The 25,136-nt window shown below is 42.9% G+C and overlaps 1 protein-coding gene, 1 long non-coding RNA gene and 2 pseudogenes across 13 annotated transcripts in view; 3 read left to right on the forward strand and 1 right to left on the reverse strand.

The window, feature by feature from the left end:
- LOC140633534 (protocadherin gamma-C5) overlaps positions 1–25,136 on the forward strand; it is a 193,312-nt gene that overhangs the window by 51,249 nt on the left and 116,927 nt on the right. Inside the window, exons 1-2 of one of the 12 annotated variants that reach the window (XM_072826223.1) lie at positions 197–4,562; positions 7,357–7,893. The exons of 8 other annotated variants lie outside the window; for them this stretch is intronic. In XM_072826223.1, coding sequence (XP_072682324.1) covers positions 2,136–4,562; positions 7,357–7,365 — 2,436 coding nt within the window. In that variant the 5' untranslated portion in view covers positions 197–2,135 and the 3' untranslated portion in view covers positions 7,366–7,893. Of the gene's footprint in view, positions 1–196; positions 4,563–7,356; positions 10,320–22,110; positions 24,698–25,136 lie in introns of those variants that run through there. 3 more of the 12 variants (XM_072826215.1, XM_072826218.1, XM_072826219.1) reach the window with 3 other exon arrangements.
- On the reverse strand, positions 1,976–10,189 carry LOC140633552 (uncharacterized). The gene is made up of 3 exons (XR_012031136.1): positions 9,105–10,189; positions 8,804–8,887; positions 1,976–8,093 (listed from the first exon to the last, which is right to left on the reverse strand). It is a non-coding gene; the product is annotated as an uncharacterized lncRNA (long non-coding RNA).
- On the forward strand, positions 10,330–15,373 carry LOC140633537 (protocadherin gamma-A6-like; annotated as a pseudogene).
- Positions 16,771–17,220, forward strand: LOC140633547 (ATP synthase subunit f, mitochondrial pseudogene; annotated as a pseudogene).

Genomic DNA, 25,136 nt, shown 5'->3' on the forward strand with positions numbered 1-25,136 from the left:
ATTTGTCCATAATTACAAGCCTGTACTACCTGAAATATTTCTCTTTCTTTTTTTAAAAAAGATTTTATTTATTCATGAGAGAGAGAGGCAGAGACACAGGCAGGGGAGAAGCAGACTCCATGCAGAGAGCCTGATGTGGGACTCCAGGATCACACCCTGGGCCGAAGGCAGGCGCTAAACCTCTGAGCCACCCAGGGATCCCCAATATTTCTCTTTCTTCTTAATTTCTATATTCCTTTCCTATGAAATTTCTTTACTATTGGGACCTTACGCTATTACTTTCACCTTCAGGGTCTTCATTACTCAAATTTTAGTTTTACTTCCTCTTAAAATTATAGCATTTCAGGGATCCCTGGGTGGCACAGCGGTTTAGCGCCTGCCTTTGGCCCAGGGCGTGATCCTGGAGACCCGGGATCGAGTCCCACGTCGGGCTCCCGGTGCATGGAGCCTGCTTCTCCCTCTGCCTGTGTCTCTGCCTCTCTCTCTCTCTCTCTCTGTGACTATCATAAATTAAAAAAATATATAGCATTTCAGAGTAAAGAGAGCTCTCTATGTTGCTAGCTTGAGATAACTGGGAACAAAAAAAAGGAAGGAAGGAAGGAGAAAGAAAGAAAGAAAAAAGAAAAAAAGAAAAGAAAGAAAGAAAGAAAGAAAGAAAGAAAGAAAGAAAGAAAGAAAGAAAGAAATTACCCAGTGTGGTGGTTGCCAACAGCAAGGGACAGGTAGGACTGAATTGTAGACCAGCATTCTAAGTGTCTTTTCAAGCTAAGCGTCCTGAGATCTCAGATCTGTTTTTAAAGGATGGGCAACATTTGAGGCCTGCAGTGCCTATTTTATGAGTGTATTTATTAAATGTGAGAAATCTTTCTCATTCATCCAAATAGCTTTTGTGAAAAATTGCACATTGATAAAAGTTTTGCAAACTGTGCTTACATTGTTTACTTAAATTTTTCTTTTTGAATTTTCTAATTATAGATATAAATGTCTTCATTTTCTTTTTCTTTTTTTATAAATTTATTTTTTATTGGTGTTCAACTTCCAACATATAGAATAACACCCAGCATTTTCTTTTTCTATGTAGGTGTCATTAGGTAAAAAATGCTTTTCTCACTTAATGGACTCTCTGAAATACCCTTTTTTCCCAATCATGAGGCGTTTTTTTCCCCTTCTACCATATAAAGGTGATAACATTAAATATCTCTCTCAATATAGGAAGACCACTCACTGCCTGCTCACTGAGTATCTGGGCATGTTTTTTGGCATAGGTAATGAACTAAAGCCCTTTCCTTCAGTCACTATACGGATTTCTCCAAGATCTGTCACTGTAAAATGCCTAACTCCAGTTTATACATGGTAATAGGAAAATATAGATAATGCAAAGTTAACCCAACTCGAACTCTTAGTCTGATGTGGTTTAACTTTCAAATTCTTAGTGTGAAAATCTGGGAACTTTCTCAAAGACCTCACAAATAACAAAATTGCCTCTTTATTTTTTTCTGTTTATGACAGCTAATACAATTTGCTTGAATTAGCAGGCGTTTTTGCACAAGTGCAATGAGAGTTAGGTTTCTTTCCTTGACATTCTTATGCACAATGGGCACATTTTCATTAATATACCCGAAATAAAAATATGAAATTTTAAAACCTACAAAACTAAGAATTCCAGTGTCCTAATACAATGAACTCAGCATAGGTAGGAGGTAAATAAAGGACATAGGCTCAATGGCACTTAAATAAAACTTTTCTAAGGAAATAAAAATCTAATAATTATATTGATTTTAAGGTTTGTTGAAGACTTTTGCCATTTCAGAATTAAATATAAACAGTGTCACTTGATAATAAGTTAAAGATACAGCAAAATTATTAGAAACAAAATATGATTAAACATTTATGAAATAAAACGGAATTGGTGTAGTAACTGGTTAGGACTCTGAGTGTCGCTGTTCACCAAAGTGGAAGAGCTGCTTGCTGATACGACCTGACTCTCAGCTCCTTCCGCATTAAACAAACAGACCCAAGAAGTTTTTGGGAATAGCCTCGCATTTGTGTCAAGTAATATGCTCCTTTTGGCTTGAAAGAAAGAAGGAAACAGCAGACTGGAATTAGGACTAAGAAAACTGGTCGGAGAGAAAGCAATGGCGGATCCACTGAGGGGTTGGTGCTGCATAGAGCCGCTCTTGCTCTTCCTGTTCCTGGAGACACTGTGGGGAGTCAGAGCCGCGCAGATCCACTACTCGGTGCTGGAAGAGCTGGACAAAGGATCCTTCGTGGGCAACATCGCCAAGGACCTGGGGCTGGAGCCCCGGGAGCTGGCGGAGCGCGGAGCCCGCATCGTCTCCAGAGGTAGGACACAGCTTTTCGCTCTGAACCCAATAAGCGGCAGCTTGGTCACTGTGGACAGGATAGACCGAGAGGAGCTCTGCGCTCAGAGCATGCCGTGTTTGGTGAGTTTTAACATCTTGGTTGAGAATAATATGAAAATTTATGGAGTAGAAATAGAAATAATAGATATTAATGACAACTTTCCGCGATTCCGGGATGAGGAAGTAAAAGTAAAAATTAATGAAAATGCGGCTACTGGAACGCGATTAGCACTTCCCTTCGCTCGAGATGCTGATGTGAGTGTGAACTCCCTCCAGAGTTATCAACTCAGCCCCAATATCCATTTCTCTCTGGAAGAGAAAAGCGGAGATGATGGACAAAAATACCCAGAACTGGTACTGGAGAAGCCCTTGGACCGCGAGAAAGTAGCTGCCCACAACCTGCTCCTCACAGCTTTAGATGGTGGGGACCCCATACTCTCTAGTACTATGCACATACGAGTGATGGTCCTTGATGCAAATGATAATGCACCCTTGTTCTCTCTACCTGAGTACAGAGTGAGTGTACCAGAGAACATACCGGTAGGCACTCGGCTGCTTATGCTAACTGCCACAGATCCAGATGAGGGAATAAATGGGGAATTAACTTACTCTTTTCACAATGAAGACGACAAAATTTCAAAGACTTTCCAACTTGATTCGAAACTGGGTGAAATCTTGACTCTGCAATCACTGGATTATGAAGAATCCAGATTCTACCTCATGGAAGTGATAGCTCAGGATGGAGGTGCTCTTCTTGCCAGTGCTAAGGTGCTGATCACAGTACAAGACGTGAATGACAATGTCCCAGAAGTGATCCTCACCTCTCGTGCTAGTTCTGTTTCTGAGGACTGTCCTCCTGGAACCATAATTGCACTGTTTAGTGTACATGATGGTGATTCTGGAGAGAATGGAGAGATCCTATGTTCTATCCCTAGGAACTTGCCTTTTAAATTGGAAAAGTCAGTTGATAATTACTATCACTTATTGACCACAAAAGCCCTGGACCGAGAAGAGATCTCAAATTATAACATCACAGTCATGGTCATTGACTGTGGAAACCCACCCCTATCTACAGAAAGCTACATTTCCCTTAATGTGGCAGACATCAATGACAACCCTCCCATCTTTCCTCACACCCCATACTCCACCTACATCCTGGAAAACAATCCCAGAGGCATCTCAGTCTTATCTGTGACTGCGCAGGACCCCGACAGCGGCAACAATGCCAAAGTCACTTATTCTCTGGCCGAGGACACATTTCAAGGAATACCTCTATCCTCCTATGTCTCCATCAATTCCAACACAGGCGTCCTGTATGCTCTGGACTCTTTTGACTATGAGCAGGTTAAAGACCTGCAGCTGTGGGTAATGGCCAGTGACAATGGAGACCCTCCACTTAGTAGCAACATATCACTGAGGCTGTTCGTGCTGGATCAGAATGACAATGTGCCTGAAATCCTGTACCCCAGCATTCCCACGGATGGCTCCACAGGCGTGGAGCTGGCGCCCCGCTCCGCAGAGCCCGGCTACCTGGTCACCAAGGTGGTGGCAGTGGACAGAGACTCTGGCCAGAATGCCTGGCTGTCCTACCACCTGCTCAAGGCCAGTGAGCCTGGGCTCTTCCAGGTGGGGCTGCACACGGGAGAGGTGCGCACAGCGCGGGCCCTGCTGGACAGAGACGCGCTCAAGCAGAGCCTGGTGGTGGCGGTGCAGGACCACGGCCAGCCCCCTCTCTCGGCCACCGTCACGCTCACTGTGGCCATTGCTGACAGCATCCCAGATGTCCTGGCTGACTTGGGCAGCCTGGAAGCCCCACGTGACTCCCAAGCTTCAGACCTCACGCTGTACCTGGTGGTGGCCGTGGCCGCAGTCTCCTGCGTCTTCCTCGCCTTTGTCATCGTGCTGCTGGCGCTCAGGCTGAGGCGCTGGCACGCATCGCGTCTGCTCCAGGCTGCAGGAGGAGGGCTGCTGGGCGCGCCGGCCTCGGCCTCGCAGTTTGTGGGCGTGGACGGGGTGCGGGCGTTCCTGCAGACCTATTCTCACGAGGTGTCCCTGACCGCGGGCTCGCGGGAGAGTCACGTGATCTTCCCGCAGCCCAACTATGTGGACACGCTCCTCAGCCAGGAGAGCTGTGGGAAAAGCGAGCCTCTTCTGATATCTGAGGAGATCAATGTAAATGAAGAACTAGGAGTTGTTCAGGTGAGATTCTTTTTCAGTATGCTTGCTTGTAGCTTTTTTTTTTTCATTTGTTTCCTTAATCTGTTTTCTGCCACATTCGAAACTGATTAATTATGGAAATATTGAATCGTATGTTTCATTCAGAGATCAAGTTGATCTAATTGGGTGATTGATGCTATCTCCGTTTGCTTTCAGGTTATATTTTGGGTTTAAAGCCTTCTTTTTTCAATACGTAAAATTTTAGACAATCTAGCTGATACCCATAGGCTTAAAAGAAAGTGGTTAAACACAATCATCTTACCCAAAGACTTTCTTACACTAGAATTGTTATTATGTTAATAGAAGAGTTGTTTGGTTAGTCCAAGTTGTTATATGTAATATTCTCTTTTGGATATTTGTGTAAACACCAATAGCGAATAGGTTTTGGAAAGGATGGTATACAGCACTGATATTTTAGTATACCTTCACTTTGCATAAGGAAATAATTTATAGTATTTTCATAAATCAATGGAAGAATATAGAAAACTTCTACATGATAAAAATCAGAAAAACAGATTAAATTTATAGTCTATGGCATTCTCAAGTCTGAGAACTTTGGGTTAACCTATGTAATTACTGGACACCCATATTTGTTGAAAGAAGAAATCAGTGAGAAGGAACCTTAAAACTACTTTATTCAGTGTGCATAGGTGGCTCAGTCAGCTAAGCATGGGACTCTTGATTTGGGCTCAGGTCATGGTCCTCAGGGTGTTGGGGTAGAGTCCCAAATGGGGCTTCTGGCTCAGGGCAGAGTCTCCTTGAGATTTCCTTCCTTATTCCTCTGCCCTTTACACCTCCACCCCCACATGCATTCTCTAAAAAGAAATAAATATTTTTTTAAAAAAAACTATACTTTATTCTGTGGTGCAGTTTAAAATCTCCAAAGAATTAGATTCTGCTACATGCATTAATACAAATATGCCACACACCTGGCATCTTCTGGTTACAGATAACCCTTCCCTTTTCAGAGTCAGTATCTACTTGAATGTTTGCACCTATGCACGCGTCAGTAAAATTCTGCTTTATCACTAGAGCCTAAGATTTGTACTTGGAAAATCAATTCAACATAAAAATTGTTTGAAACTTTAAAATTCATTTCTCAGGGGTATGCTCTTCTTAAATTAATAATTTTTCTTAATTAAATGCAAGTCTATGGGTCTCAGATTTCTTGAGTGTGTGTTGTGTAATGGAAGAACTGCTCCCTGCATTTTTGGTATCTAATCTACTATAGATGATTTTCAGATGCTTCATTTTAAGATTTTCAATCATCCAAATATTGTACTTTCAACAGCTTCTTCAGTTGCAAAGTGTGACTAAATAGGAGAAACGGCAATAAAATATTATGAATGGGATGGTAGGCTACATCACCTGACCAAACAAATGGTTTATTGTTACATGTGGGAACCACTTGATTTTTGTTTCTTAAATAATTATTTCAAAAAAATAATTATTTCAAGGTGATCCAATATTTGTATATTGAAGGGGATCCAATTATATCTATATATGGTTAATTCTGATTGCAGTGTAAAATGTGCAGACCCACTGAATACTGAATGCATCCAAAGAGTAGTGAGAATTTGTGTGATGGAGATTGGTATCATTCACTTCTACATGAAAACTCACTTTTCTATTATATTTTATAATAAATAGTATTTTTATATTTTTCATTATATTTTTAAAATAGATTTTGGATATGAGTTAACGTTTTCGTGCAATGGAAAATACCTCTTAAACCTCTATAAACTTCAATAGATTTTATGTAATAAAATGCTTGATCCAACACTGAGTGTATATACTATCTACACTCGTTTAAATATTTGAATCTTTAGTTTCATATGTGCTCTAAAAAGATAACTCTCCTGTATTAAATGTTCACACCACGTTGGAAAGGCACTTGTTCAGTCATATTTTGGAGCAAAGTTTTGAGTCTATGTTTTTTATGTTTGTATGAAGTAGAGATATCAGTGAGTTTGTCTAGAATCCTGAATATGGTGAGTAGTTTAAGATGTCAAATGCTATTCTACTGTTAGTTCAGCATTGCTACTCACTAAGTTTCAGGATTACAATGTATTGTATAGGCTTTAAAAATTTCTTTATGAAGATTTCTAGTTTTGAAAAAAAGATTTCTAGTTGTGGAAATTGAATCAAAACAGTAAGACACCTATCAGAAACATAAAATTGACATGCTTATTGACAAAGGAAGAATGTCAATAACAAAGGGTTGGAAAAAAAAAAAACAAAGGGTTGGGATAATCTGATAGTAACCTGGGGACCAAGGAAAAGTGGACAACATAGATTACTTTAGAATATATAACTAAGGACTCATACTTTATCTCTAAAATTTAAATAATTTACCGTTGCTAGGCGACTTCAGAAGAAACGATATACAGTTAAAGACAATGGTAATGTAGTGTGAAAAAATAAAATCCGTGGAATAGTTTTTAAATCATGATCGTTTAAAAGTAGACACTTGGAAACCAAGGAAAAGAGAGTTTCTTGCTTCTTACCGTACATCTATTTTATAAGGACAACCATATCTTTTCTTACCTATCAATTATTTTGGGGGTAAAGTGATAATGATAATATATAGGGAAGTAAAACACAGGATAAAACTAAAAGCTATGAGATTTGTAACGTTTATAAGTTAGAAGAAAAGCGAGTGTAATAACCATACATATCAAGCTGATATTTCAAGCATTTTCACATTACAATTTCTGCCATAACCTACTACTTTCATTTGTGTCATTTTCTACATATCATTTCATTTGGTCTTCAGTTTTACTAAGGAACACAGGACAGAAGTTATGACCATTTTATGAAAATGGAAATGAAAACCATGATGATGCCAATAAACATCTTCAGCAAGTTACCTCTGCTCTTTGAGAAGTAAAAATCATTTGATTTAGATGGATAAAGTTCAAGTTCAAATAAAACGACCTGCCAGATTTTAAATATAGTAGATATTTAAAATATTAAAATCCTTGTAAGATGGGAAGAATGAGATCTGTCCTGACACAGAATTTTCTTCTAACCCACTCCTTATTTGGAGCTCATTTAGTAACCACTACTGCAGTTTTGCACCCGAGACGCGGGGTGCCGCTGTTGCCTAGTACTGAGCGAAGTATCAGCTTCTCCCGACGCAAAGGAATCGCCTGCCTACCCCGGAATGGCGGTAACTGGGCACTCTCCGATTCTCTCCCGCTGACCTATCTGTTAAACAATCTGCCTGCCAAGACAAATCTAGGAGTTGCTCCTGCTCAAAGAATTCTTGGGATCCTTTGGCAATCGTAGGTCTTTGGCAAAGTCGCACAAAACAGGATGGGAGACCGTTTGGGACAGAAGGACTCCGCCGGGTGGAGACGAATGGCGTTTCTCTTTTGGCTGGTTTTGTTCAGCCCAGTGATACCGGAGCAGATCCGGTACACTATTCCAGAGGAGCTGGCCATGGGCTCTCTGGTGGGGAACCTCGCCAAGGATCTGGGGCTTGGCGTGCAAGATTTGCGTACTCGAAACCTGAGGATTAGTGCACAGAAGAAATTCTTTACAGTAAGTACTGAAAATGGGGACTTACTTGTGAGTCACCGTATAGACAGGGAGCAAATTTGTGGCAAGAAGTCAACATGTGTTCTAGAATTTGAAATGGTCGCTGAAAAGCCTTTGAACTTTTTTCATATAAGTGTGGTAATTCAGGATGTCAATGACAACCCACCAACCTTTAGCCAAAGTATCACTGAACTGGAAATTAGTGAACTGGCCCTAACTGGAGCCACTTTTGCACTGGAATCCGCACAAGATTCAGATGTAGGTGTCAATTCCCTGCAGCAGTACTACCTCAACCCCAACCCACACTTCTCTTTGATTCAGAAGGAGAACCCAGATGGCAGTAGGTATCCAGAACTGGTAGTGAAGACTCCCCTGGACAGGGAAGAGCAGTCCTGCCACCACCTGGTCCTCACCGCTGTGGATGAAGGGGACCCAGCCAGAAGCTGCACTACCCAGATAAGGGTGGTTGTGGCAGATGCAAATGATAACCCACCAGTGTTCACCCAGGATGTGTACAGGGTCAGTGTTCTAGAGAACCTGCCCGTGGGCTCCTCTGTACTGAGTGTGATGGCCACTGACTTGGATGAGGGGGTCAATGCTGAGATCACCTATGCTTTCATCAACATTGGTAATGTAGTGAGACAGCTGTTCAGACTGGACAGTAAAACAGGGGAACTCACCACTGGGGGAGGACTGGACTTTGAAGAGAGAGAGAGCTACACAATTGGGGTGGAAGCAAAGGATGGTGGACGTCACACAGCACACTGTAAAATTCAAATAGATATTCTGGATGAAAATGACAATGCACCTGATGTAATCCTGGATTCTGAATCTAAACATATTCAAGAAGATACTGAGCTGGGGACGGTTGTTGCCCTGATAAAAACACGTGACCTAGATTCAGGATTTAATGGGGAAGTTTTCTGCCAACTAAAAGGAAAGTTCCCATTTAAAATAGTTCAAGATACAAAAAATACATACAAGTTGGTCACAGATGGAGCCTTAGATAGAGAACAGACTCCAGAATATAACGTAACTATCACTGTAACCGACAGGGGAAAGCCGCCCCTCTCTTCTAGTATAAGCATCACTCTGCACATTGCGGATGTCAACGACAACGCGCCAGTTTTCCAGCAGGCCTCCTACGTGGTCCACGTGGCCGAAAACAACCCTCCTGCAGCCTCCATCGCCCAAGTCAGCGCCTCCGACCCCGACCTGGGGCCCAACGGCCGCGTCTCCTACTCCATCGTGGCCAGCGACCTGGAGCCACGGGCGCTGGCGTCCTACGTGTCGGTGAGCGCGCAGAGCGGCGTGGTGTTCGCGCAGCGCGCCTTCGACCACGAGCAGCTGCGCGCCTTCGAGCTGACCCTGCAGGCCCGCGACCAGGGCTCGCCCGCGCTCAGCGCCAACGTGAGCCTGCGCGTGTTGGTGGGCGACCGCAACGACAACGCGCCGCGGGTGCTGTACCCGGCGCTGGGGCCCGACGGCTCGGCGCTCTTCGACACGGTGCCGCGCGCCGCGCAGCCCGGCTACCTGGTCACCAAGGTGGTGGCGGTGGACGCCGACTCGGGACACAATGCCTGGCTGTCATACCACGTGCTGCAGGCCAGCGAGCCGGGACTCTTCAGCCTGGGGCTGCGCACGGGCGAGGTGCGCACGGCGCGTGCTTTGGGCGACAGGGACGCGGCCCGCCAGCGCCTGCTGGTCGCTGTGCGGGATGGGGGACAGCCGCCCCTCTCGGCCACAGCCACGCTGCTCCTGGTTTTCGCTGACAGCTTGCAGGAGGCGCTGCCAGACGTCAGCGAGCGCCAGGCGCCCGCTGATCCCCAGGCTGAGCTGCAGTTCTACCTGGTGGTGGCTTTGGCCTTGATCTCCGTGCTCTTCCTCCTCGCGGTGATTCTGGCGGTTGCCCTGCGCCTGCGACGCTCCTCCAGCTCCACCACCTGGGGCTGCTTTCAGACCAATGTTTGCTCCAAGACTGAATCTGGAGTTATCTCCAGTTACAGCGAAGGGACTTTGCCTTATTCTTACAATCTTTGTGCTGCCTCACATTCCTCAAAGACTGACTTTAAATTTCTCAATATAAAGCCTGAAAATGTTCCACCACAAGATCTTCTCTGTAATGAAGCCTCTTGGTTTGAAAGTACCAGCATTGTAGATTCCCAGATGACTTCTAATTCAGTCAGTTTGCAGCAGGTGAGTTATTTCAAAGCCCTTTATTTCCATAAGCATAGCTAGATGTCAGTAATTGCTATAGAAGTAAAATGTATAGAGGCTATATGCCTTGATTTTATTGTGTTTTGTTGATTTTTCTGGGCATTACTTGGGAAATGCGTTTAGAATTTTTTTGTTCATTTATCTGTGTTGCAGTCTTTCATGGAAAATGGCCTTGTGATGCTGAAATTTTTGTTAAATTTTTTAAGATTTTATTTATTTATGAGAGGCAGACAGAGAGAGAGAGAGAGAGAGAGGCAGAGACACAGGCAGAGGCAGAGGGAGAAGTAGGCTCCACGCAGGGAGCCTGATGTGGGACTCCATCCCAGGTCTCCAGGATCACACCCTGGGCTGAAGGCGTTGCTAAACCACTGGGCCACTGGGGCTGCCCAATTTTTGTTAAATCTAAAACCATCAGGGTGCCTAGGTGGTTCAGTCAATTGAGCAACTGCCTTAGACTCAGGTTATGATCCCAGGATCCTGAGATTGACCCCTAATTGGTTTCCCTGCTCAACAGGGAGCCTGTTTCTCCCTCTTCCTCTGTAGCTCCCCATTTGTGTACTAGCGTGAGCTCTCTATCTCCCCCTCTCAAATAAATAAATGAAATCTTTTTTGGGATGCCTGGGTGGCTCAGCAGTTGAGCATCTGCCTTTGGCTCAGGGCCTGATCCCAGATTCCCGGGATCAAGCGCTGCATCAGGCTCCTTGCATGGAGCCTGCTTCTCCTCCCTTTGCCTGTGTCTCTGCCTCTCTTTCTGTGTCTCTCATGAATAAATAAATAAAATCTTAAAAAAATTTTTAAATCTAAAAGCATATATCCTGAAACATTTTGATAATTAGTATCACGCGGTCATTGAGAAACATTATCTATACATAATTAAACACAAATGAAGGCAATAAGTGGTTTAGTTTCAATCCAGTTAATCCTAAACTACATATAATATATAAATATAAATTTTTGCCATTGTAGCAAATATATTTTCACGTTTTATTTTAAAACTTTTTTATTCATCTAAGCAAGCTCTACACCCAACAGAGGGCTCAAATTCACGACCCCTGGAGCACCTGGGTGGCTCAGTGGTTGAGTGCCTACTTTCAGCTCAGGGTTGTAATCCCAGGGTTCTGGGATGAAGTCCCGCATTAGGCTCCCCAAGGAGTCCGCAGAGGGAGAACTCTGCCTATGTTTCTGCCTCTCTCTGTGTGTCATAAATAAATAAATACATACATACATACATACATACATACATACATACATACAATCTTTTAAAAGAAATTCATGACTCTCAAGATCAAGAGTTGCAGTCTCCACCGACTGGGCAGCCCAAAACCCCCTTTTCATTTTTAAAAAATTATACAGAAATATTGCCTGAGTTAGGTTGTTTGTTAACCTATGCATTAATAAAATAGGTAGTGACATCTAAAAATGACAATACTTGTAACTAACTGGCAGTAGGTGGATAAGTCCAAATGTGTCTTTGGTGCCCTTACTGAAAATGGGACAAAAGAGACTTTTAACTACAGAGAACAAATTGAGGGTTGCTGGAAAGGAGGTGGACAAGGGGGATGGACTAAATGAGTGATGGGTATTAAAGAAGGCACTTGTGATGAGCACAGGGTGTTATATGTAAGTGATGAATCTCTAGATTTTATTCCTGAGACTAATATTACACTATAGGTTAACTAACTAGAATTTAAATAAGAACTTGGATCATAAAGAATGAAAATGGGACAAATATAAATGATGGAATGTGAAAATTCAAGACTTACATGAAAATGTAATCTTATTTCTGTTCTCCAAGGCCCTAGGAGCTATAACACAAAAATAAATGGTAAATTACAGGGAACATATAAAATTATTCAAATATGCTCTTTTATTCTTTTGGGGGAGAGAAACACTATGAGTGACATGTAAGTAGATTTAGCAGAAATAAGGTTTTCTATATGATGGTTTCACAAAAATGGTGCAGTATTAAATTAGAACTCTTAAGTGTCACTGTTCACTAACCCAGGCAAGGAAAGCAATGATAACTCAAGTTATATCCCCCAGCACAGAGATCAGACATGGTTTCACCAGTTGCGCAGAAATTCTAGTCTAAAGCGCTTCTCGGGATCCCTGGGTGGCGCAGCGGTTTGGCGCCTGCCTTTGGCCCCGGGCACGATCCTGGAGACCCGGGATCGAATCCCACGTCCGGCTCCCTGCATGGAGTCTGCTTCTCCCTCTGCCTGTGTCTCTGCCTCTCTGTCTCTCTCTGTGTGACTATCATGAATAAATAAATAAAATCTTTAAAAAAATAAAGCACTTCTCATCTGACCTCCACTTGTTTATGGACCTTGGCTTCCAATTCTGAGAAGCACCAAAGTGATTGCAAGCCTGTTCCCCCTACTCAAATCCCAAGGAAGTCCATAAGGAGCCAGTAATGGCTGCTCTGCAAAAGTGCCAGCACCACAGCGTGATAGTGGTGCTCTTCATTCTAGGGACTCTGTGGGAAGCTGAGGCCAGGCAGATCTGTTATTCCATTCCTGAGGAGTTAGACAAAGATTCCTTCATGGGAAACATAGCTGACGATCTGGGGCTGGGGCCCTAGGAGCTGGTGGAGCGTGGAGTCTGAATCATCTCCAGAGGAAGATGTAACTTTTTGCTCTGAACCTGTAAAGCAGCAGCTTGGTCACTGCAGGCAGGATAGACCGTGAGGAGCTCTGTGCCCAGACTGCACCGTGCCTGGTGAGTTTTAGCGTCCTTATTGAGGATAAACTGAATCTTTATTCCATACAAGTGGAAATAGTGGCCATTAATGACAATACACCCTGATTCTTCAGGGAAGAATTGGAAGTGAAAATTCTGGAAAACGCAGTCCCATCCTCTCGTTTTCCACTATTGGAGGTCTATGACTTGGATGTAGGAATGAACTCTCTTCAGGGCTTCAAACTCAGTGAGAATAGTCACTTCTCAGTGGACGTGTGGAGCAAAGCCAGTAGGCCCAAGTATCCAGAGCTGGTGCTGGAGCATGCACTGGATCGGGAGGGACAGGCCATTTATCACTTGGTCCTTACTGCTGTGGATGATGGTGATCCTGTCCACTCAGGCACTGCAAGAATTCTGGTAATTGTCCTAGACGTTAATGACAATGCTCTGGTGTCTACTCAGTCTGTCTACCGTGTGAGCATTCCTGAAAATTTGCCAGTAGGTATGTACCAGTATTGTCGGTAAATGCTACTGATCAGGATGAAGGAGTTCACGCAGAAGTAACGTATTCCTTCCTGAAGGTAACAGAAAAGATCTCAAAGATTTTCTGCTTAAATGTTTCCACTGGAGAACTATCAACTTCTGCAAATCTAGACTATGAGGACTCAAGTTTTTATGAGCTGGATGTTGAAGCCAGGGATCGGCCAGGTCTACTTGACAGAGCAAAAGCCTTAAAAACTATCTTGGATGTAAATGATAATGTACCAGAAGTGGTAGTTACATCCGGAAGCAGATCAGTTGCAGAAAGTACGCCTCCAGGAACAATAATCGCTCTTTTTCAAGTATATGATAGAGACTCTGGACTGAATGGCCTGGTAACATGTACTATCTCTAGAAGTCTGACATTTGAACTGGAAAAATCAGTAGAAAATTATTATCAATTAGTGACAAATACAGTACTAGATGGAGAACAGGTATCCCTGTACAACATCACTATAACCGCTACAGATAAAGGAATTCCACCTTTGTCTACAGAAATACTTACCTACCTAGATGTGGCAGATACCGACAACCCGCCCGCCTTCCCCCAGTCCTCCTATTCTGTCTACATCCCTGAAAACAACCCTAGAGGTGCCTCCATCTTCTCTGTGACTGCACATGATCCAGACAGCCAGGAGAATGCCCATGTCACTACTCCCTGTCTGAAGACACTCTCCAGGAGGCATCTCTATCCTCCTATGTGTCCATCAACTCTGACACCGGTATCCTGTATGCTTTGCACTCCTTTGGCTATGAGCTTTTCTGTGACCTGCAGTTGAGAGTAACTGCACAAGATAGAGGGGACCCACCACTTAACAGCAATGTGACCTTGAGTATATTCGTGCTGGACCACAATGACAACACACCAGAAATCCTGTACCCTTCCCTCCCCAATGATGGTTTCACAAGTGTGGAGCTGGCTCCCCGATATGCAGAGTCCGGCTACCTGGTCACCAAAGTGGTGGCAGTGGACAGAGACTCAGGCCAGAACATCTGGCTGTCCTACCGCCTGCTCAAGGCCAGCGAGCCTGGGCTCTTCGAGGTGGGCTGCACACGGGAGAGGTGTGCACAACGCGGGCCCTGCTGGACAGAGATGCGCTCAAGCAGAGCCTGGTGGTGGCGGTGCAGGACCACGGCCAGCCCCCTCTCTCGGCCACCGTCACGCTCACCGTGGCTGTGGCGGACAGCATCCCCGACATCTCAGCGGACCTGGGCAGCATCAGGACCTCAGCTGACCCAGACGACTCCGACCTCAGGCTGTACCTGGTGGTGGCTGTGGCCTCAGTCTCCTGCGTCTTCCTTGCCTTTGTCATCGTGCTGCTGGCGCTCAAGCTGAGGCGCTGGCACGCATCACGTCTGCTCCAGGCTGCAGGAGGAGGGCTGCTGGGCGTGCCGGCCTCGGCCTCGCAGTTTGTGGGCGTGGACGGGGTGGGGGCGTTCCTGCAGACCTATTCTCAGGAGGTGTCCCTGACTGCCAGCTCGCAGGGGAGTCATGTGATCTTCCCGCAGCCCAACTATGTGGACAGGCTCCTCAGCCAGGACAGCTGTGAGAAAAACGAGCCTCTTTGATTCAGGAAGACTCGGGTTTTTTTTTTTTTTTTTTTTTTTTTTAGACTCGGGGTTTTGTAAAGAGGAAGATTCCCTTTTCCAGGTGAGGTTATTCCTTCTATTGGTTTTATTTGAGCAGGAAAGTTTAAAATTTTCTTTGATCTGCTTAGTTTTCTTACTCTTTGCATTGAGTCAGTTTTCAGAAGCTTCATTTTTATATCAGTAGAGCTCTATTAAATCTTAGTACTCTCTAATTTCACGAAAAACTTCTTAATAATGTATGCTGTAGGTTTTCTTTACTTTTCTCCTGCTAACAAGCCATTCATGCCTTGGGTTACGTCTCTTTTGTTAGGGTTTCCCCCACCCCCACCCTCACCCTGCATTGTGACATTTGTAAGATTCTTTTCCTAATGGGGGCACCTGTGTGGCCCAGTCTGGTTAAACTCTTGATTTCAGCTCAAGTCATGGTCTCAAGGTCCTGATCCTAGAGTGAGACTGAGCCAGGAACCCAGGGCTCTGCACTTATAATGGAGCCTGCTTAAGACTCTATTTCTGTACAAATCAAAACCACAATGAGATACCACCTCAAACCAGTGAGAATAGAGGAAATTAATAAGACAGGAAACAACAAATGTTGGAGAGGATGTGAAGAAAGGGGAGCCCTTTTGCACTGTTGGTAGGAATGTAAACTGGTACAGCCACTCTGGAAAACTGCATGGAGGTTCCTCAAAGAGTTAAAAATAGAACTGCCCTGTGACCCAGCAATTGCACTGCTGGGGATTTGCCCCAAAGGTCCAGATGTAGTGAAACACCAGAACACCTGCACCCCAATGTTTATAGCAGCAATGTCCACAGTAGCCAAACTGTGGAAGGAGCTTCGGTGTCCATTGAAAGATGAATGGATAAAGAAGATGTGGTATATGTATACAATGAAATATTACTCAGCCATTAGAAATGACAAATACCCACCATTTGCTTCGACGTGGATGGAACTGGAGGGTATTATGCTGAGTGAAATTAGTCAGTCGGAGAAGGACAAACGTTATATGGTCTCATTCATTTGGGGAATATAAAAAATAGTGAAAGGGAGTAAAGGGGAAAGGAGAGAAAATGAGTGAAAATATCAGTGAGGGTGACAGAACATGAGAGACTCCTAACTCTGGGAAACAAACAAGGGGTAGTAGAAGGGGGGATGGGCAGGGGGATGGGATGACTAGGTGACAGGCACTGAGGGGGGCACTTGACAGGATGAGCACTGAGTGATATGCTATATGTTGGCAAATTGAACTCCAATGTAAAAAAAAGACTCTATTTCCCTTTTCCTCTGCCTCTTCTCCACCCTGCATGCTCTGTCTCCTCTCTCTGTAAAATAAATAAATAAAATCTTTTTTCTTAAAGATTCTCTTTCTGATGTAAAAAAAAAAACCCAACTGAATTGCAGCCTCTTTTAAGAAGATCAAGGTCTCAGTTTTTCCCCAATATTAACTAAAAGGAAGTGTTTTATAAAATAATGGAGATCTAAAAAAATAAAAAATAAAAAAAATAATGGAGATCTGTGAGAGATATTTCCCTTTTTTCTACATAGCAATCAAAATTATTTTTATGAAAGAGAAAAGTAACTGATGTCTATACCAGAGAAGACCTGATCTTTGGTGTTAGAAGACCTGAATAATATTCCTGGAACTGTTATTCTCTTGGGCCACAATGTCTATAGTTTTCAAATTAACATGAAAATTAAAAAGACTTGGCGGACACCCAGGACTCCAAGATGGCGTCGCCCATACCAGTGAAGGAAAAGAAGCTCATGGAGGTGAAACTAGGAGAGCTGCCAGGCTCGATACTGATGCAGGATTTCACCTCTAAGGGCATCACTGGAGCATTTCAAAGAGGTTACTACGGGTATTACAACAAGTATATCAATGTGAAGAAAGGGGGCGTTGCTGGGATTTCTATGGTGCTGGCTGCTTATGTGCTTTTCAACTACTGTTGTTCTTACAAGGAGCTCAAACATCAACAGCTACGCAAGTACCACTGAAGAGGGCCCAGTGTGGAAGCACATTTGGCATTCCTGACCATGACTTTTGCCTGGCATCTTTGATCCTTCCGTTGCTTAATTCATAATTAATATCCAATAAAAGTTGACTGGTACTTGAAAAAAATTAAAAAGACTTGTCTTATCTACCTCATGCAAATTCTGAGAAAATATAATAAAATAATTTTTATAAAGCATTATAGTGAACAAATATTTGTTGATATCACCAGTATTATAATTTTGATTGTCAACCATGTAAGCACCTGATGCTGTATGCCTACTACAGTGTCTTCTGCAATCTATGTGCTTGATGATATTTAAAAATGAGAGTGAATTTTTAAATATGCTCATTGTGTCCACTTACAAGGCCATATCCCTAAAAAATAGAGGGCTAAAGAGTGGGAGAATGAAGGATTAACAGTATTCAAATAAGAATTTAAACAATTTAGCAAATTTAACCCATATAAAATAAGGCTTCTGTCATGTAGAAACTCTTCAAATAATTAAGGAAAGGAAGGTTGTCATTAGAAGAATGATTAGTCTAATTCATCATGGCTCAAAGGTGTGAATGAAACTGTGGCTTGGTGTGTAGAAAAAAACGAAGTTTTGAGTTGTTGAAGTTGTTCTAATGGAAAATGGATTGCCTCAGAAGTAGGAGGTTCTACTATTAGCTCTTTTCAAAAGTAAGTTGATGGCCTGGAGTTCATAGAATACAGAGGATAATAGATTTTGATGAGTTGTTTAAGTACATGATAGCCAAGGTCTTTGCCAGTCCTAAGTTGGAGGATTCTATGATCTGGTAATGCAATGATTGGCCACTTATGCTTCTAAATTTGCTATGCCATTTAACATAAATAATTAGGGCGGCCCAGGTGGCTCAGCAGTTTAGTGCCGCCTTCAGCCTAGGGTGTGATCCTGGAGACCTGGGATCAAGTCCCTCGTCGGGCTCCCTTCATGGAGCCTGCTTCTCTCCCTCTGCCTGTGTGTGTGTGTGTGTGTGTGTGTGTGTGTGTGTGTGTCTCATGCATAAATAAATAAAATATTAAAAAACATAAATAATTGAAAAGCTGTCTTGAAAATTAATGAGAACCTGCTTTGTAACCTGAAATAATCAGTCCTCTTTAAGATAATACTGAGTTGATGCCTTTGAATTAGGTACTAAAGGTAATATGTTTCTCTAAATCAATATTGTGATATTTACATCCCAGCAATTATTGTAAAATTCTTTATTACAAGATTCCAAATGTGTATGTCTAAGACATTCCATTCACATACATTTTTGAATCTGATTTATTTGGATGTTTGTGACATAATTCTTTGATTTTTTTTTAAAAAAGATTTCATTAATTTATTTAAGAGATAATGAGTACAGAGGAGGGGCAGAGGGAGAGAGAGTGAAGCAGACTCCCAGCTGAGCAGGAAGCCCAATGTAGCTGAGTAGGAAGCCCAATGTGGGGCTCAATCAGAGGACCTGGAGATCATTGCAGTCACTTAAGCATCCGACTCTTGGTTTCAGCTCAGATGGTGATCTCAGGTCCCCACGTGATCTCCATGCTCAGCACAGAGTCTGCTTAAGACTCACTCCCCTTCTCCCTTTACTCCTACCCCTGTGCATGTGCTCTCTTGCTCTCTCTCTCTCTCAAATAAATAAATAAATCTTTTAAAGAATAATTTAATAGTAAATAATTTTAAAGAACTTGAATCTTGGGTATTGGTCATAGGAGTCAGATTGTCTCATCCAAGCATTAAGATTTGGTTCATATGATCTCAGAGTATAAATACTATTTTTTATATCACTAACTCTGGATGATTTAAACTATATCTTGAAACAACTAAACAAAAATAAATTACATCTTGAACCTCCATTTATAAGCACAGCTCACTAACTGGGTTTTATGGATAGTAGACTGGCTTATTTTCTTATCTGCTCACACACTAACTGGGGTAGTATAGAATGGTTTATTTTATTCTCTTATCCGAGTTACCTCTGACCATTTCATTTAAATGAATAAAATATTTTAGTGAGAGAAAACTATCAGATTCTACTCTCAATAATAATCATTCATGTAGACCAATCATGGAATTTGCTAAATTCTGACTAAGGCTCTTGGAATTATATATCATATAGATGATTGATAATAAGATAAGCAGTCAGAAATTTTGAGTATATACTGAATTTTGAGGCATAAGGAAAAAAGCATACTAAGTTATTGGGCTAGTTTTTAATCCCTGAACACCACCCATCTGATCAAACTTCTGTTGAGGTAGCAGTTGTCAAAGGGAAGGAGTAAAATTTCAGATAGAAAATACTGGGATGCCTGGGTGGCTCAGCGGTTGAGCTCCTCCCTTCGGCACAGGGCGTGATCCCAGAATCCGGGATCAAGTCCCACATTGGGCTCCCTGCACGGAGCCTGCTTCTCTCTCTGTCTGTGTCTCTGCCCACCCCCCCCCCCGTATCTCTCATGAATAAATAAAATAAAATCTTTAAAAAAATAAAAAAGAAATAGAAATAGAAAATACCTGCATCTTTACCTGGGGATGAAAACCTAAACAAAACTCCAAACAAATGTTTCCTCAATAGAAAAAAATTCCATGAAGAAAGGAGAGGATGGATCCCTGGGTGGCTCAGTCATTTGGCGCCTGCCTTTGGCCCAGGGCGTGATCCTGGAGTCCCGGGATCGAGTCCCACATCAGGCTCCCTGCATCAGGCTCCCTGCTTCTCCCTCTGCCTGTGTCTCTGCTCTCTCTCTCTCTCTCTCTCTCTCTCTCTCTCTCTCCTCTCTTATGAATAAATAAAATCTTTAAAAAAGAAAAGAAAAAAAAAGAAAGGAGAGGAGATGAATAACTCAATGTCTGGGAAGTCAATTAGACTTTTCACAGAATTTTTTTCCATAGAATTTTTTTTAATGCAAGTAGAAAACTGAAAGTCGATTCTTCCCAATAACTCAATCAATAATAACATACTTCTTTTAAAACTGTAAACATTTCAATTTTATATAGTAGGCTTGTGTTATATTTAATATATTTTAGTGGTCTTGTGAAGATCTTTAATATTTAAATTTATGTTGTAGAATATCTTAGAAAACTTTGATTACTAGAGATAATGCATACAGTTACTCCCTTAAATATGCTTTTTGTTCAGAGTATGTTCATAATTTTATTTATCTAGATTTTACTTATTTAGCTCCAAAGAAGTTATCCAGAAGTAATAAGTTAATTGAGACTTTTTTAAAATAGTAGAATAAGAAACAAATATGAGATGACACCATGAATTTTGAAGTGTTAGGTAGAAAAAGATCACAGCATCAGGAACTGTAATATCCAGACACAAAATTTTGTTTGAAAATGTCTGCAAGTACCTATGATCTCTAATGACTTTGCTTACATCAACAGAAAGTTCAAAATTACTACTAAACAAATAGTATTTAGCTTCCACTTATGGAATTAATCTGTAATGCTCATATCGGCTCCTTTGAACAAAATGTTATTTTTATCTACTTAGTGAAAGCAAACATGGTTATGAATTATTTTGATAGATTGAAACAGCATTTCATTCAATGCATTGCCTATATTTTGGACCAGTGCCATCAGAGAGCAGAAATATATTACTTAGTTGGGAAGTCCCCAGCAACTAAGCGAATAAGCATTTTCAGTGTTACTTCTGATTTCTCCTTCTGGTGCTCCTATCTACTCCCCTATGGCTTAAAATAATTTACAAAGGAGGGTTATTTCCCTTTTTAACGTTTATTTATTTATATAAATAATCTCTACACCCAACATGGGGCCTGAATTTACAGCCCTGAAATCAAAAGTTATGTTCTTTTCTGACTCAGTCAGGCACCCCATAAGGTAAGTTTATTTCTTACTAGCTCTTCATTTCAGGACAGGCAACTCTTCTCCTGCAATTAGGTGTAAAGAACTTTATTTCTATCAGCTAAGGGTAAACTCAGATCCATCAACACTTCAGTTTTACTTAACATCATTGGAACAATTGGTACCTCTAAGAATCTTCTCAGGACAGTGTATACTCAAAGGCTATCTGGAGGCCCACCTTTTTTCAATTATTCTAGAATCTGGTAGGATGATTATTTGAATTGCATAATGAAAAACAAGTCTACACCCACTTTCTTATGAATCTACAGGCAGCAGAATCTCTGCAAATTCCTGCCTTCTGTGCAAAATTAGTTGCTTCTATAGCTGATTGTTGGTCCTTGGGTTCTCACTTCCTCTCTAATGGCACTTTTTGAGAATAAAGTATCGGCCAAGGCAAATGATTATCTTTTTTCTTCTCAGAACACTGGGAGTGAGGATATTTGTATTCCAACCATGATTCTATTATATAGTCAAGGACAAGGCACTTCCTTCTGATTTAAAAAATCATTAAAATGAAGGTATAGGACTATATCATCGCTAATATTCCCTCCAATCAAAAACTGTATTAAATTACCTCTCTGTATTTTAAAGAAAATTTGAGTCTCTCTGATCCTTACATTGTGGTGTCTAGAACATAGTAGGTGTTCAATATTATTGAATTAATTTGTTACACTCTGGTGTAAACAGTTTCTATATAATATCTTTCTCTTGTATACATAGACACTTTTCAAAATAAGTCATACTTTTTTACTTGCAAACACTGTGTTCTATGAAGTCTGAGGCAGTACCCAACATCATTTCAAAGTTAAAATGCAAAACAGAAAAAATGTTTTAAATTATCTAGAATTAATAAGTACCTATCATGAACAGTGTTGCATTAATTCATTTTCTTGAAATGTATTTTTAAATTATATCAGAGATCTGTAGATCGAAATAATATAAATGAAATAATTTTGAAAGATAAAACAACTTCCTGAAAAATCAGTTATTTTGCTTCAATATGGTGCAGTAACTTAGTAAGGACTCTGAGCGCCGCTGTTCACCAACCAGGGGGAAAATGGTGCAAAAGATCTGCCAGAACCACTGAGCTTTTGCCATAGGGAGAAACACCTGACTAAGACAACTCTCTTCCAAGCTGCATCAAACTCAGGTCTCTTATACTAGATTCTAGGCTTCTTTTACGAATACAAAAGATTCCACGCTGACACACTGGCATCCAGAAGCATAACAGGAGATTGCCCAGCGTCTGAACAAGATCAGCACAACAATGGCGGCTCCGCAGAAGGGTGGGGACTACAGAGGATTCATCCTGCTCTCGATTCTCCTGGGGACCCGGAGGGGAGCTTGGGCAGGACATATTCTTTACTCCGTGCCAGAGGAGACAGACAAAGGGTCTTTTGTGGGTAATATCGCTAAGGACCTGGGGCTGGAGCCCCTGGAGCTGGCGGAGCGCGGAGCCCGCATCGTCTCCACAGGTAGGACGCAGCTCTTTGCTCTGAACCTGCGAAGCGGCAGCTTGGTCACGGCGGACAGGATAGACCGGGAGGAGCTCTGCGCTCAGAGCGCGCGGTGCCTGGTGAACTTTAACATTCTGATGGATAAAATGAATCTTTACCCTATAGAAGTGGAAATAATAGATATTAATGACAACGCTCCTAGATTCTTGATGAAAGAAATGACTGTAAAAATAACAGAGAACACTGCTCCTGGGGTGCGATATCCGTTAAATGAGGCTCGGGATCCAGATGTAGGCACGAACTCCATCCAGAGCTACCAGCTCAACTCCAATCAGCATTTCTCCCTGGTTGTGCAGACTGGAGACGATGGAGCTAAATATCCAGAATTAGTGCTGGAAAGGGTGCTGGATCGAGAGGAGGAGGCGGTTCACCACCTACTTCTCACAGCCTCTGATGGTGGCAACCCACCCCGATCAGAAACCGCCCGCATCCAAGTAACAGTGGTAGATGTGAATGATCATGCGCCAGTCTTCTCTTTGCCTCAGTACCAAGTTAGTGTCCCTGAGAACATGCCAGTGGGCACAATATTGCTAACAGTACATGCTGTTGACCTGGATGAGGGACTCAATGGAGAAGTGACATATTCTTTCCGGAAAATAACTCAGAAGATTCTACAGATATTCCAACTGAACCCTCATACAGGAGAATTATCAACTTTAGAAGGCCTAGATTATGAAGTGTCTAACTACTATGAAATGGAAGTTCAGGCTCAGGATGGTCCTGGTAGTATGACAAGGGCTAAAGTAATGATCACAATTTTAGATGTGAATGACAATACCCCAGAAGTGACTGTAACATCTGTAAGCAACTTGATCCCTGAAGACACTCCTCTTGGAACAGTAGTTGCTCTTTTCTACCTTCAAGATCGAGATTCCGGCGAGAATGGTGAGGTGACCTGCACTATATCAGAAAATCTGCCTTTTAAATTAGAAAGATCAATAGACAACTATTATAGGTTAGTGACAGCGAAAAACCTAGATCGGGAAAAACTTTCTGTGTATAACATCACACTGAAAGCCACAGATGGTGGAACTCCACCCAGGTCCTCAGAAACTCACATCTCCATGAATGTGGCAGATACCAACGACAACCCACCTGCCTTCCCCCAGTCCTCCTATTCTGTCTACATCCCTGAAAACAACCCTAGAGGTGCCTCCATCTTCTCTGTGACTGCACATGATCCAGACAGCCAGGAGAATGCCCATGTCACTTACTCTCTGTCTGAAGACACGCTCCAGGGGGCATCTCTATCCTCCTATGTGTCCATCAACTCTGACACCGGTATCCTGTATGCTTTGCACTCCTTTGACTATGAGCTGTTCCGTGACCTGCAGTTGAGAGTAACTGCACAAGACAGAGGGGACCCACCACTTAGCAGCAATGTGACCTTGAGTATATTCGTGCTGGACCAAAATGACAATGCACCTGAAATATTGTACCCCACCCTCCCCATCGACGGTTCCACAGGCGTCGAGCTGGCTCCCCGATTTGCAGAGTCTGGCTACCTGGTCACCAAAGTGGTGGCAGTGGACAGAGACTCAGGCCAGAACGCCTGGCTGTCCTACCACCTGCTCAAGGCCAGCGAGCCTGGGCTCTTCGAGGTGGGGCTGCACACGGGAGAGGTGCGCACAGCGCGGGCCCTGCTGGACAGAGATGCGCTCAAGCAGAGCCTGGTGGTGGCGGTGCAGGACCATGGCCAGCCTCCTCTCTCGGCCACCGTCACACTCACCGTGGCTGTGGCGGACAGCATCCCCGACATCCTGGCAGACCTGGGCAGTCTGGAGCCCCCGGCTGACCCTAATGCCTCAGGCCTCACGCTGTACCTGGTGGTGGCCGTGGCCGCAGTCTCCTGTGTCTTTCTCGCCTTTGTCATGGTGCTGCTGGCGCTCAGGCTGAGACGCTGGCACGCATCGCGTCTGCTCCAGGCTGCAGGAGGGCTGCTGGGCGTGCCGGCCTCGGCCTCGCAGTTTGTGGGCGTGGACGGGGTGCGGGCGTTCCTGCAGACCTATTCTCACGAGGTGTCCCTGACCGCGGGCTCTCAGGGGAGTCATGTGATCTTCCCGCAGCCCAACTATGCAGATATGCTTATCAGTTTGGAGACTTGTGAGAAAAAAGATCCCTTATCCATCGATTTTCATGAATGTAAGGATGAAGCTGAAAACATTCAGGTGAGTTCACTGATTTATCTTTATGTCCTCAAGGAATATTATTTTGTGTAATTTTCTTTGTTGTTTTGTAAAAGAATTGTTTTGAAGATGTGATGAAAAACCTTTAGGAATGCCTGAATGGCTCAGCAGTTGAGCATCTGCCTTTGGCCCAGGGCGTCATCCTGGAGTTCTAGGGTGGAGTCCTACATCAGGCTCTCCGCATGGCGCCCACTTCATCCTCTACCTATGTTTCTGCCTCTGTGTGTGTGTCTTATGAATAAATAAAAAATAAAATCTTTTAAAAAAAACCTTTAAAGAGGTAAAGCAAGCTCAACGATGTATTTCGGTGGCTGATACTTTAACATAGAACACTTACTGGCATAGGTTTTGGTGTCCTTTCGGTAGTGAAAGCCTGTGGACAAGATTGTGAATAAGTGGACTATCACATTTTTATACCTTC

Source organism: Canis lupus, chromosome 5 (genome assembly GCF_048164855.1).
Source record: "Canis lupus baileyi chromosome 5, mCanLup2.hap1, whole genome shotgun sequence".
Taxonomy (NCBI): Eukaryota; Metazoa; Chordata; class Mammalia; order Carnivora; family Canidae; genus Canis; species Canis lupus.